At 44.3% G+C, this 12,614-nt stretch overlaps 1 protein-coding gene across 3 annotated transcripts; it reads left to right on the top strand.

Moving 5' to 3' along the window:
- The first annotated feature begins 2,537 nt into the window (after window positions 1-2,537).
- On the top strand, window positions 2,538-12,339 carry si:ch211-234h8.7 (uncharacterized protein LOC561627 homolog). Of its 3 annotated transcripts, none has more exons than XM_037088322.1 (6): window positions 2,538-2,593; window positions 6,680-6,943; window positions 7,598-7,741; window positions 7,924-8,543; window positions 8,647-8,827; window positions 10,157-10,566. In XM_037088322.1, the coding sequence occupies exons 2-6, from the start codon at window positions 6,721-6,723 to the stop codon at window positions 10,564-10,566; spliced, it is 1,578 nt and encodes a 525-aa protein (XP_036944217.1). In that variant the 5' UTR covers window positions 2,538-2,593; window positions 6,680-6,720. The 3 variants fall into 3 exon arrangements, with proteins under 3 accessions (XP_036944217.1, XP_036944218.1, XP_036944219.1); XM_037088323.1 differs by having other exon boundaries at window positions 2,560-2,593; window positions 6,709-6,943; XM_037088324.1 differs by lacking the exon at window positions 2,538-2,593 and having other exon boundaries at window positions 6,721-6,943; window positions 10,157-12,339.
- The last annotated feature ends 275 nt before the right edge of the window (window positions 12,340-12,614 follow it).

Here is a 12,614-nt window from a genome sequence, read left to right as displayed (position 1 = left end):
CTGTGGGACAACCGGAGCACGTGCAGGCGGTCAGGACAGTTACACAACAGGTCATCCTGCTCCTCCCTGCAGTGCCTGCAGCCACAAATGATCCCATGATAAGAATAACATCCACAGTGAAAACTAACAAGCCAATTAGAGAAAGGCTAAAAAGCCAATCGGGACAGAAAGAGTTGATTTTATCATGAACATCCTTGGGTGTGTTTTAATGCAGTCAAATCCGAGGAGCCATTTTTACACAAGGCATCTAGAGTGTTTTTCCAAAGGAAATGCTTGTGAAAGAGGCTGTCAGGGTGAGCGCGGGGTATGGGTGGGCTACAAAACATGCGCAAGCACACATGCTCCCTGCCCAGCACCCAAGGGGCAGTGTGAGTGTCAGCAAGCCCAGTCTGCTCCCTGCAGCGACAGCACACCAGTTTATTTATTCCATCATCAGTAACGCTGTCAGTCAGGGCATCACGGGAGAGAGCAGCACACCCCCGGGTGCCTCGACGCAGCTCCTGGTCAATCTCAAAACGCTGGAAGAGCGTCACATGGCACAAATTGGGTGAAGTGAGACGTCTGCACAGAGGATACCAAAAGACAACACCCACCTTGCTGCCATACCACCAGACTGTCGAGCAGCTTCTTTCCCCAGGCTGTGAGACATCTTAACTCATCAACGCTGCATTGTCATTTCAAAAAATCCTCTCTGTGGCACAAAGAGACTTTTGTTCTACAGTCCTGGTTGAACCTTTAACACTTACATTTAATTACAGGAAGATACAAGTTTAGGGTTAGGATATTCATTCCTCTTTATACAATACCAAATGAATATTTGTACTCCTTACTCCCATAACTGTACTTACACAGACATATATACAGTTATTAATATAGGGATGTTCATAAACAAGTAGTGCCTCTTTTGACTCTGCATCAGGGTGAATGTAAACAGCAGCAACTAGATGGACACTGTCCATCAACTCTATGTGCGAGCACCAAGCATCCATATCATAAACACAAAGTCCTCCTCTCCTCATCCGGCTGTGCTCCTGCTCTCAGCCCGACTGTCAAGCGCAACAGTTTGATCCAAGATGTCGCAGTCAGGACGGGTCTCTGTGGACACAACAGTCTCGGGTATCACGTTGTTTGACCAGCCTAAGTCCCATTTTGTCCATTTCCTTTTCCTTTGAACAGACATTAACAAGCAGAACCCTAAACCACACTGGATTAGCTTACTCCAAGTGTTTTCCTCCAGACGGTCAGGTTGGGTGGTCAAAGTCTGCTGCTCCCAATCCAAAACACCTGCTTTCTTCTCCGGTGATGATGACAGTATTTCTGCAATGGGCAGTATGTGTTTCAGTACCAAAGCTGAAAACAATGATGGGCAAGACAACACAGATGTAGTATGATCTGAGGCTGCTGCATCAAGCGCCACCGTGGCCATAGCAATGGAAATACAAGCAATTGTATGGACTTTTAAAACCTGCCTGTTAAAAGCCTCTCAAGTTTCTGAAAGTACAAAACTAAGTTCTGGGAGGACCACTTAACATTAACATTTTTGTTTGAATATTAAAAAGCTAAATAAAATCAACAACAGAATATGAAGAAATAACAGGTTTGCCATTATGTTAAAGACATGTGGTTCTTCCCTGGGAAGATTCTGAAAAGATTCTCCATCCAGTGGTCAGGGGCAGTTTCATTGTAAACCAGTCTAAGGACTAGCAGAGTGCTCCCAGCTCCCAGTTTGGGCAAAATATATACAGCATCAATGACAGGAACACAGGCTAACTGAGCTAACGGTTAGCGGTGACTCTGGTGATATGCCGCCCACTATTTGTTTGGAGAATGAGTTCAGCAAGTGGCCAAAAAGTATTTTTAAAGTATTTTTTTTTTTTGCCTTTATTGATAGGACAGCTGAAGACTTGGGCAGGAAACAGGATTAGAGAGAGCGGGGGAGTGACACGCAGCAAAGGGCCCCAGGCCTGGAGTCCAACCCGGGTCCCCTGCAGTGAGGACAAAGCCTCTGTACATGGGACGCCTGCACTACCAACTGAGCTACACGGCGCCCTGAGAGTCCTGATGCTTTAGGTTGGCAGCTTGGATCAGATGCCAGCCTGAAGCGTCAGGATCTGATGATCAGGTGAGACACAACAACCAACTTTCTTCCACCAGGAATGTACAGCCTGTTGCTTTAAGGTCAAACAACAAAGTATTTGAACATGTTGTTTTTTATGATATGCGCTGAAAATATAAGAGCTTTTCCACTTCATACAGAGCAGTTAGGATCTTCAGCCATATTTTACTACAGCCCACAGTTATGAGCTAATTGATGGCACTGGTAGATAGAGAGAGATAAAGGATGGTGCCAACCGGTCCTGGTCTCCCCTACTGTTAATAAAACAAGAGGCCAGAAATAGCAGAGTGGGCGGTGCTCTCATTGGTCACCGGCTGAGTGAGGACGGTGACACGGAGGCGTTAGGACCCAGCCAGCAGGATGCGGGCTCTCTCCCCCCCCCTCTGCCGCCCGTCTGCTGGCAGACGTGCGGAGAGAAACGCGGCTCCGGTGCTGAGGAGAGAGGCTGGAGGAGGGACGGCTCAGCAGCATCACCCGGTAAGAGACTCAACAGTTTGTCACGACCCGAACTAGCGCTCCCATCACGCCTCACCTCTCGTCTAGTGAAAGAATTCAGAGTGTGGCGGTGTCTGTCACTGCCACATGGATATAAATAGCCACATTTGTATTATCCTGAATGTCCGTTACATGGCGTGATTTGTCGTTTATGATGCTGGGCGTCCCACGTGATGCCAGCCGCCCATGTCGCGACGTATCGTGACGTGAGGAGCTCGTGCGGGTTAGCTTGTGTTGGCTTGTGGCGTGTTGTGTGGAGTGACGTTACTTCAGCGCGTGCAAGTCAGAAACCCTTTACTCTGACGTCACATCCATCAGTGTTAATCTCCCATCTAAGGGTGATATGTAAGATTAAGTTGAATAAACATGCTCACACCTTAGACGTGCCATACCACTGCATGCCATAGGTGTGGTGTAAAGGAACTCGCGACTTATTTCTGATTATTAAGATCGTTTTCTTAAAGGGGCAGTTCACCCAAAAAAAAAAAAAAAAAAACCTCAGTGCTGATGGACAGACAGTCAGGAGTCCTCAAAACATTGCTGGAGCATCACAGAAAAACGGCGTTGCATCGCTCTCCGAAACAACTGAAGCAGCCGGGAACTTGTTTTACAACAGAAAAACCTCAAAAGAATAAATACATTTAACCATAATACAGCTTTAGTTCAAGTGGGAATACCGTGTAATGACAACCTCACGTGATGCACACCAGGCCCACATATACTTTTTCCCATTTATCGATTTAATAATCCATTCAGTCCAGTAACATTTGTGCAGTGTAGAAGCGCAGCACCATTAAATTGTTCTTTCCCATTCAAGTTAGTGGAGGGTGAGAGCAGAAGTTAGTCACTGGGCCAGTGACAGTCCGTAGCGAGCACGCTCTGTGAGCCTCAGTGTGGACGCTATGCTGAAGATCCAGGTCACTTTACACACAGGAAGTCAAACGTATGGCTTCATGCACCACTGAGCAGCTTCCATAGGAATGACCGGGACTCCGCCCACAACGCTGTGTCCAGATTTCCGTTATTGCATGGATGGGCTGGTGTATCCAGGTCTCTGGAAGCCCGAGAGGTTATTTACATCTTCGCCGTGTGGTCAAGCTGTGCACCACTGTATTTAGCTTATCAACTCCAGTGAAGATTTAATCTTTACTATGTCAAATCAATTTGGGATCTCTGAGTTTTTGCTCCATTCATTGAGTGTAATCAGTCAAAATAAATACATAAATGAATGAATGAAGAAAGAAATCCAGTTTCAAAATTGTAATATTAATTTATTTTTAAAAAGTACCTTATATGAGAGAGAAATCATTAATAAAAGCAGATTTTCTTTCTTCCCTGGTCTCACTCAAGCTCTAAAGAAGTCTTGGTTTTTGTCAATGCACCCAATCATGTCCCCTAACTTCCAGGTCTCTGTTATATTGGTGTTGTAAAATTCAGTAGTGAGTTTTTTTTTTCTAAATGCCATCTTTGAGCTGAAGGACATTTTAACTGAAAAGGTCAGTTTGATTTTCAGCACCAGGGTGCAACATCAAGACTTTAACATTCGAGTGGACTCGGAGCACATTTTCATGAAAGCCGATATTACAGTCCAACAATATTCCCAGCAGCGAATTCAGAATATTTTTCAGAGCTCCGCATGACATTGTAATAAAGCAGCATATTTCCCCGGAGACTGTCTGAAACACCAGCTCTGGTGGTCAATAGTTTTTTTTTTTAGGTGGGTACCATCACATTCCCTTCTGTGTGAGCCTCGAAATGATCATGTTACCCGGAGACACTGGATTGCTGGCCGTTCTGGCCCGAGCCCAGCCTGTATTTTTACCCCCTCAGCTCGTTCCTTCGGCTCCTCAACAGGTTGTAAATTAGCGGATGGAGCCTCGAGCCGTTTCCTCACTGTCCAAACAGTAGCTGATTGTCTTTACTGCTTTGATTTGTAGAAATCTACAGAGAGGGAGAGAGAAGTGTCTCCTGGGACGTTTAAGATGCTAACAAATGCATCTTGGCCACATTCCTTTTCAGGCGTTGCACACATACACACACACACACCTACACAGTGCACACATGAATGTAGGGTTGTAGTTGGCTGAGGAATAATGTGTGGTCGTGGTAGTTAAAGTAATGTCTGGCTCCACAGTCCCAGTGGAAAATAAATCAAACACTGTGTTAGTAAGTTCCACTTGCTGGTCACTGCTGGCTTGGAAATACTTAACTAGTTCGACTAGAGGAGGGAAAACTAGTAAAAATCCACTGCTAAGGACCGAGTGTTTGAATTAGATAATATCTCAGTGTGAAATGAATTATTTTGTTACCAGTCTTTGTGGTGATTGACTTGAGTTTACATGTTAGAATGACCACACAAGAGACAGAGACAGTGAAAGTGCTGACTCTCCGCTTTAATTGAAGGATGCTTACAAGTGCATCACATGAGCCGCTTATTAATTATTTTTTATAAATACTCTGCTGATCGTATGAGGGCACTGAGAACACGATACTCTTCGGTCAGTGTGTGCTGGAATTCTTCAGCCCACAGATGTGCAGCCGCTGGCGCTCTGAGAGGCGTGCGCCGCAGTCACCTTCGCTTCCTGCTTGATTCATCGAGGGCTGGGTGAGGAACGGGCCTGCCTTCAGTTTGGTATCTTTAGCCATAAAACACGTGCCAGTGAAGTCAGGTGTCAGGCTGAACAGCCCACTGTGGAGCTTTGAAAACACCTTGGCTGGCTCATCTGTTTAGTATCATCATCCCCCAGCATTGTACTGAAACAGTTACAGTTGAGTGAAAAGTTAAAGTAGTGCGTGTCTTGCAGTGATGTCGTGATTCTAGGAACTAACTAGTAAAACTGAGGTTGCAGCTAGAAAGTACAGCATTATACTGCTGCTCTGACAGATTACTTACTGTAAAACTCAGTCTGGTCTTATATTTTTCATACTAGAAAGAGCTAGATCTGCTCTGCAACAGAAGGGCAATGCTTCTTTATTTTCTTGTCTTGTATGAATCAGCATGCTGACCTTATGATTGGGACATGTTATCTTTAGTCTCAATCTTAGTTATCTATGGCCTGTAAAGTAGTCTAGCAGAACAGCTCCAGCTTCTGAAGGTGGCGCTGGAGTTATTTATAACTTATTTCTGAAAAAAAAAGAAAAAAAAAAATGGGGAGAGACAAGTAAATGTTGTGATCATCTTTAAATTGGGCCAAAATTCACACATATAATGTTTTTGACTTAGTAAGATCATTTTCCAAGTCAAGTAAGATGCCGTTTGTCGTAACTAAAGTGAAATCTCATGTTGTTTAGTCATCATCTCACTCAACACACATCACCAACACCAACATGGCCATCACAGCAGCCTAGAAAAGGTATTAAAAAATATTAAAACCATAATAAATCTGGTCATATTGACAACTTGACACAGTTATGTGAAAGGAGAAGATGGTCAGTTCTGTGATCAGCTCTACAATGATTAAGCGACGGGTTTTGGCTACTGTTCACCCAGACAACGTCACTAGCGTCACCGTTGGCTGTAATATTAATCTCCTCTAGCAGTCCAATGCTTCTGTGCTCGCTGTTATAACACCAGCAACACTGCTATGGTGCTCCCAGCTTCCAGTCCAGTCAGACTCAGCAGTTAATATGACTGCTAGCTACACAGCTAACTGAGCCAACGAGCTAATGGCAGTTACAGGTAGCAGCTGTTGGTGGTTACTCATTTCACAGATGGTGTGACAGGTGGGTTTAAAACGCAGGGGTTTAAAAACTATTTTTGGGTCCTTTGCCCAACATTCACAGAAAAAGAACAAAATAAAACACTATCTTATAAAACGTAGTGTTGATGATGAGTTCAGCAGTCTCAACAGTCTGGGCAAAGATGCTGCTCTGTAGTCTGGTGGTTAAGAGTTTCTGTCAGTTCAACATGATTATAATTATATCATAGTTCATTTAAAAATGGTATTTACCACATTAAACATGGGAGCAGTCTAATTTCTGGTGGCCGTTATTCATGACGCATCATTAGATTCGATGTGCAGTGAAAGCTGATCCAACTGCTTATTGTCGCTCTCATTTTTCCACCAGCTTCTCTGTCTGCCCTTTTTCAAAAACAGCCCCAGAGCATCATGGGAGGTGTGGCATTGGACGTGGGTGCAGGAGGGGTGAAGGCTCCAGATGGAGGGTGGGGCTGGGCAGTGCTTGCAGGCTGTTTTGTCATCACTGGCTTCTCCTACGCATTCCCTAAAGCAGTCAGCGTCTTTTTCAAAGAGCTGATCAGGGAGTTCGGAGTGGGATACAGCGACACTGCCTGGATCTCCTCTATACTGCTGGCCATGCTCTACGGCACAGGTAGGCTGCAGACTGTACCGCACATACACTGTGACACACATACAGCCGGTTTATATGGCTGTATGCCACTCTGAACAACATGAATCTTTTAGATATGCTTATCTTTCACACCATAATGCTGAGGACTTTCAACCGACTGCATTCATTCACTTCTCTAATTTTAAACTTTAATTTACTTTAACAAGTGATGAGTGAAACACTGCACTCCAGTGGCGTCTGTCTGACATGAAGTCTGTGCCACTCGCTCACCACTTAAAGCTGAAGATCGACTGATGTTAGATGGCTCATCTTATTGGTTGAAATCAATTGGCTGATGCTCACGTGAGCATATGTAACATTTTGTTTTACAGGAAAAAGCCTCAGTTCTGATTAAGCAGTTATGGCTGGTTTAACTGTAGAGTGATGCAAGCCTGTTGGTTCTTGGTAGAGGTACGCTCTCTACTGAGTGCCATTCTAGTTCTCTGAAGGACATTTTAACATCGTTAAAGAAACAACAGTGATCTGCAACAACGCTTGTTTGCTACCTGACCACAAGTCAGATGAAAAGATATCAACTTCGTCGTTCCAGCTTCTAAAACCTCCGAAGCTGTCTTGTGTACATGCTCCAGGCCGCTCAGACACACTGCCTGACTCGGTGCGTCACTTTTCCTCCAGGACCTCTGTGCAGCGTGCTGGTTAACCGCTTCGGATGTCGTCCGGTGATGATGGTGGGCGGCCTCTTTGCCTCTCTGGGAATGATCCTGGCCTCCTTCTCCACCAGCATCATCCATATCTACCTCTCTGCAGGAGTTGTTACAGGTTTGACTTAGCGGTCTGCTCAGAGTTTCCCACCTTTCAGTCGATTATTGTAAAGATGGTAAACTTTGGGTGACCTTACAAATTTCTACGTGCATCACAATTGATCTGGTCTTTGATGGCTGAATGTATGCTTACATAAAGAAAGTATAAGAATGTAAGCAACTCTGTTTCCTCTGCTCCAGGTTTGGGGTTAGCCCTGAACTTCCAACCATCTCTAATTATGCTCAACCGCTACTTCAGCGAGAAGCGTCCTCTGGCCAATGGGCTGTCAGCAGCAGGAAGCCCTGTGGCCCTGTGCTGTCTGTCACCACTGGGCCAGGTCCTCCAGTACCAGTACGGATGGAGAGGGGGCTTCCTGATCTTGGGTGGCATTCTACTCAACTGTTGCGTGTGTGCGGCCCTCATGAAGCCTCTGGTGGCCCCCAAGACACATAAGGCTGCGGACCTGGAGCAGGACAGAGAGGAAGGAACAGATGGGGCAGAGACGAAGAAGAAGCCCAAAGCCAAACTGTTGGACTTCTCTGTTTTTAAAGACTGTGGGTTTCTCATCTACACGGTGGCGGCGTCCATCATGGTCCTGGGGCTGTTTGTGCCTCCCGTGTTTGTTGTGAGCTATGCCAAGGAACTTGGGAATGAGGACACCAAATCAGCTCTGCTGCTCACCATCCTGGGCTTCATTGACATTTTTGCACGGCCCACGTGCGGTTTGATCGCCGGACTGAAATGGGTTCGGCCTCGCTGTGTCTACCTCTTCAGCTTTGCTTTGATCTTCAACGGAACCACTGACCTCATCGGATCACAGGTGAGCCATCACTTGCACAACTTTGGGTGAAAGGTGTGTGGTCTCCTGGTGTAAAACCTTGGTTTCGCACTTCCTTTCCAATTCATTTCTTTCTTGTTCCCAGGCCAAGGACTATGCATCGCTAGTGGTCTTCTGCATCTTCTTTGGTATCTCCTATGGTATGGTGGGTGCGCTGCAGTTCGAGGTTCTCATGACAATAGTTGGTACTGAGAAGTTCTCCAGTGCCATTGGCCTGGTCCTGCTCATGGAGGCCATTTGTGTGCTGGTGGGGCCTCCTGGTGCAGGTCAGTAACCATAGAAACTACAACATGAACTTTAGGTTTTACTGATAGGACACCTTTCTTGCCCTTAATATTGTTGTCATTCACTCCAAGTCTTAAAGCTATACCGGCTACTAACAGGCCACATCATATCATTTAGGTTTACATGTAAGTGCAGACAGAAACTAAGACAACATGTTTTAAAGATGAAGGTTCATATTAGTTAAGTTTAACAGTTTAACAGAGACTTCAAAGTGCAATCGTCAACTATAACAAGTACCTGTTTCATTTATAATCTCAGGGAGACAGAGTGCAATGGAGTTGATAGACTCAGAAATGCTAAAATAATAAGTAAATAATAAATGATAAAATAAATGTATTCTGGTGATAAAAGTTGTGTATTCTTAAAGCCAACATTTACTTAAAAAAAAAAACCCAAATTACCAAAAATAAAGAGTTTGACATAAATCCACATTTATCTAGGAATGTGCTGTTGTGTCGTCCAACTGATTTTGATAGAGCCTGTCACAAATGCAGGCTACTGTGCCTTGTGACTGAACATCAATATGTTCATGATGTCCTTCTGCATTATTCATCCCCGGTGCACAGAATAGCGTTAGGGGAAAAGGTACTGCAGCCAGCCCACATTCATGAGCCAGCCTGTCACACGTTAGCAAGAAAAGGTAAAGCCAATCCTTCAGCAGTACTGGTTTATGGAGGCGGGACTAGCAGAGAGCAAGATCTGTTAACTGCTGGTGTGACAAACTATCGTTCACTGGACATTGGCGCGGACATGTACCTAATCCTATGTCCATGGAAATATGAATATGATTTTGAGGATAACTTGCCTTTATTTGCAGTGATGGAATGTAATTAAGTACATTTAATCAAGTACATCCATTAGATTATTTTCATATATCTGCAATCAGATTTTAACACAGTGTCTATATACACAGTTAATATACTGCATATATCCGTAGTTATTTTTACCTGTACCTTTGATACTTAAGTACATTTATTGCCAGAAAATTACTTTTGATATTTAATATCTGATATATCTGATATTGATTGACTTTCACTCAAGAGCTACTTGTATGGGTGACTTTTACCTTTACAAAATATGGCTTTGTGTACTTTATGAAAGAGATGAGCCTGGAATTGTACAAAGATAAGGGATTTTGTTGGTAGCCATCGGTGGCTAACACAGTAGCTCAGTAGCAGTTAAGCAGTTGGATGAGTGCATGTATTGAAAATGTCTGTCTATATCTGCAGTATTAGATTGGTCAAAAATGTGTGTTTATTTTCCACTTTATTCTCTCATTTGTCCCTCTGTGTCTCTGTCCTCTGCCTCAGGCCGACTTCTTGACGCCACCAAGAACTACATGTTTGTCTTCCTGCTGGCAGGAAGTGAGGTGGTCCTCTCAGCTGTGGTCCTGGCCACTTGTAACTTCCTGTTTATCAGAACGAAATCATCAACACCGGCAGACAAACTTGAAAATATCACCGTGACCGACGAGGCCAAGACCGACGTGGTCATAAAGCCTGCAGAGGCGCATGACGAGGAGGAGAAAGGAGCGAGGGAGGAGCAAGAGAGGGAGAAGGAGGTGATGGAGAATTTAAAGGAGGAGAGGGTGACAGACAAAGAGAAAGCAGAGGAGGTCAAGCTAGAGAGTTTAACAGTGGACTCACAGGAAGTGGAGCGGTTCTTGAAAGAGCCACAACAAAATGGTGCCATGGCCACCAGTCCTGAAACATGCCTGTGAGCAGGGTGGAGAGCGCTGGATGAGATTTTACCTGCCGCCAATATTCAATCCTTTTTTTCTCTCTTTTTTTTTCCAAATAACCCTAGGGCAGGATGAAGTGTACTTCAGAGTGTTCTGATGAGCACCCCACTGGCTTGTTGTGTCCACCTCATTCAGTGTTTAATGCAGGTTTTTTGTGTGTATCCTTTGCGGGGGCTTTGGTGGGAGGGATGATAGGTGTCACTGCCGTACGAAATAATAGCAATGTTTTGTCACTGGGTGTTTTAAAATGTGGTGGTTCATAGTATCTAATGGAAGAACTCAGTTACTCCACACTGCCTTGTCTATAGAGTTTATAACAGAGTTCAAAAGCTTTATTTTGATGTAGTCACCAGCAAATAAAGGTAAAGGGCGATTGTGATGGTATTCCATATTCTTAGTGTCAACAAATCCCATGAAAACATCATGAGTACAAACTTCTTTGAATCATCTAGTGCAATAAATGTGTTGTTCCTGTCAAATAAATGCTAAAAAAAATCATATAAACCAACAATCACTTTATTTCACTAAAGGCCTGGTCGCCAGTTAAAGGAGCAGTTCACCTAGAAGACAGAGGTGGCTATGTTATGGTAGGCAAACTCAGTTTCATCATAACAATAGTTTGTATATTTCCCAGTCTCTGATTTCCCTTTAGAATGATGAATACGGACTATCACCAGCTGGTGGTATGGAGGGTTATTTCCTCTCATGCACGTCCAAGCTTGTTGACCATCGACTGCAGTCTTTGTGTGTTCTAGCGCAGCTTTTTGGCTGAGAAACAGGAGACGTGATATATCACACTGCATCTTACTCTTTGGTGCCACAGAGCTCTGTCCCGCTGCACGAAATACTGTAGCATCAAACGTGTATTCATCCATAGCTGAAAATAGTCCCCCAACTTATGCATTACTTCCTTCCGTTTGAGAAGGATGGACTAACACATTGCAAGTCTTCTCATTGGATTTGTTGGCAGTAAATAGATATTACAGTCAGGCCAGCCTTCTCCTTTAAAAACAAAAAGGCTGCTTTTTTTTTCTTACAGCGTGTGATGAAGCGTCAAAGAGCTCAACTGTGAGAGGAGGAAAATGAGCTTGCTAAAATTGGTCAACGTTTGCTGTTAAACAGCACGAAAGGCTCGTTCCCCCCCCCCCGACCACCTGCTGTCACCACAGTCTGTGTATCCTCTCTTATGGTCCGTGTCACAGGTGAGGCAGGTTAGATGTTGAAGTGAGAAGCGCTCTGTGTCGTATCAGTATTAAACGGTTGCTACATGCATGGGCTGTTGATGTTGCAGTTGCTTGAGGATTGCTCCTGGTCTCGTGGTAGCGGTGTGATTCCCATCTTGGATCGTAAGCAGGGCCCCAAAAAAAATCCCCGCGTCCTTTGTTCTGCTCTTCATCACTGTGTTCCATGAGATATTTACAGGCTTTGAGATCCACCTTCACTCGACAGGCCTGTGCCTTTGAAGAGCACTGACATGTTTGCCTGTGACCACAGTTTCCTGTTGACATCAAGCTTATGTGAGTTAAGAATTCGCTCCCCCCCCCAGATAAGCATGAAGTTCACATTGTGGTCTGAGAGTTGCTCACGATAAAAGATGATGTAGTGGAGAGGCAGACCACAGCACTTTGAGGATCCCTCACTGAACTGACTTTTAAGATGACTCTCATGTGGCCTTCATGCTTTGTATTATATGTACTGTTTTTGTGTGCGTGTGTGTCAGTGAACGGGAATATTAAAGGCAAATGTAGTTGATTTACAACGTTGCTCGTGCTTGCTTTTCATAGACGTTGCTGTTTAAAATGTAATCAGAGCCAACAAATGGTGGAACAGTGAGTGGTCAAACACATTATTAATTAAAAGTGTTTAACAGATTTTCCATACTGTCACTGGAGCATACAGTGTTTACAGCAGTGGTTTCTAAGCTGCTTAAAAATCAGGTCATCAAGTCCATCTCGTACAGAGACTGTAACAAGTGTCGACTTGAAAAGAATGAAGGAAACTTAAATTCTGTCTCACTGCACCATGAC

Source organism: Acanthopagrus latus, chromosome 23 (genome assembly GCF_904848185.1).
Source record: "Acanthopagrus latus isolate v.2019 chromosome 23, fAcaLat1.1, whole genome shotgun sequence".
In the NCBI taxonomy this organism is placed as follows: domain Eukaryota; kingdom Metazoa; phylum Chordata; class Actinopteri; order Spariformes; family Sparidae; genus Acanthopagrus; species Acanthopagrus latus.
Note: the sequence above shows the minus strand (reverse complement) of the source record. Positions and strands in the feature narration are given on the sequence as shown.

Coding starts and splice junctions, on each gene's coding strand:
- si:ch211-234h8.7 (XM_037088324.1), top strand. CDS start 6,721: ATGGGAGGTGTGGCATTGGACGTGGGTGCAGGAGGGGTGAAGGCTCCA. Junction 6,944..7,597: donor GGCCATGCTCTACGGCACAG/GTAGGCTGCAGA, acceptor CTTTTCCTCCAG/GACCTCTGTGCAGCGTGCTG. Junction 7,742..7,923: donor CTCTGCAGGAGTTGTTACAG/GTTTGACTTAGC, acceptor CCTCTGCTCCAG/GTTTGGGGTTAGCCCTGAAC.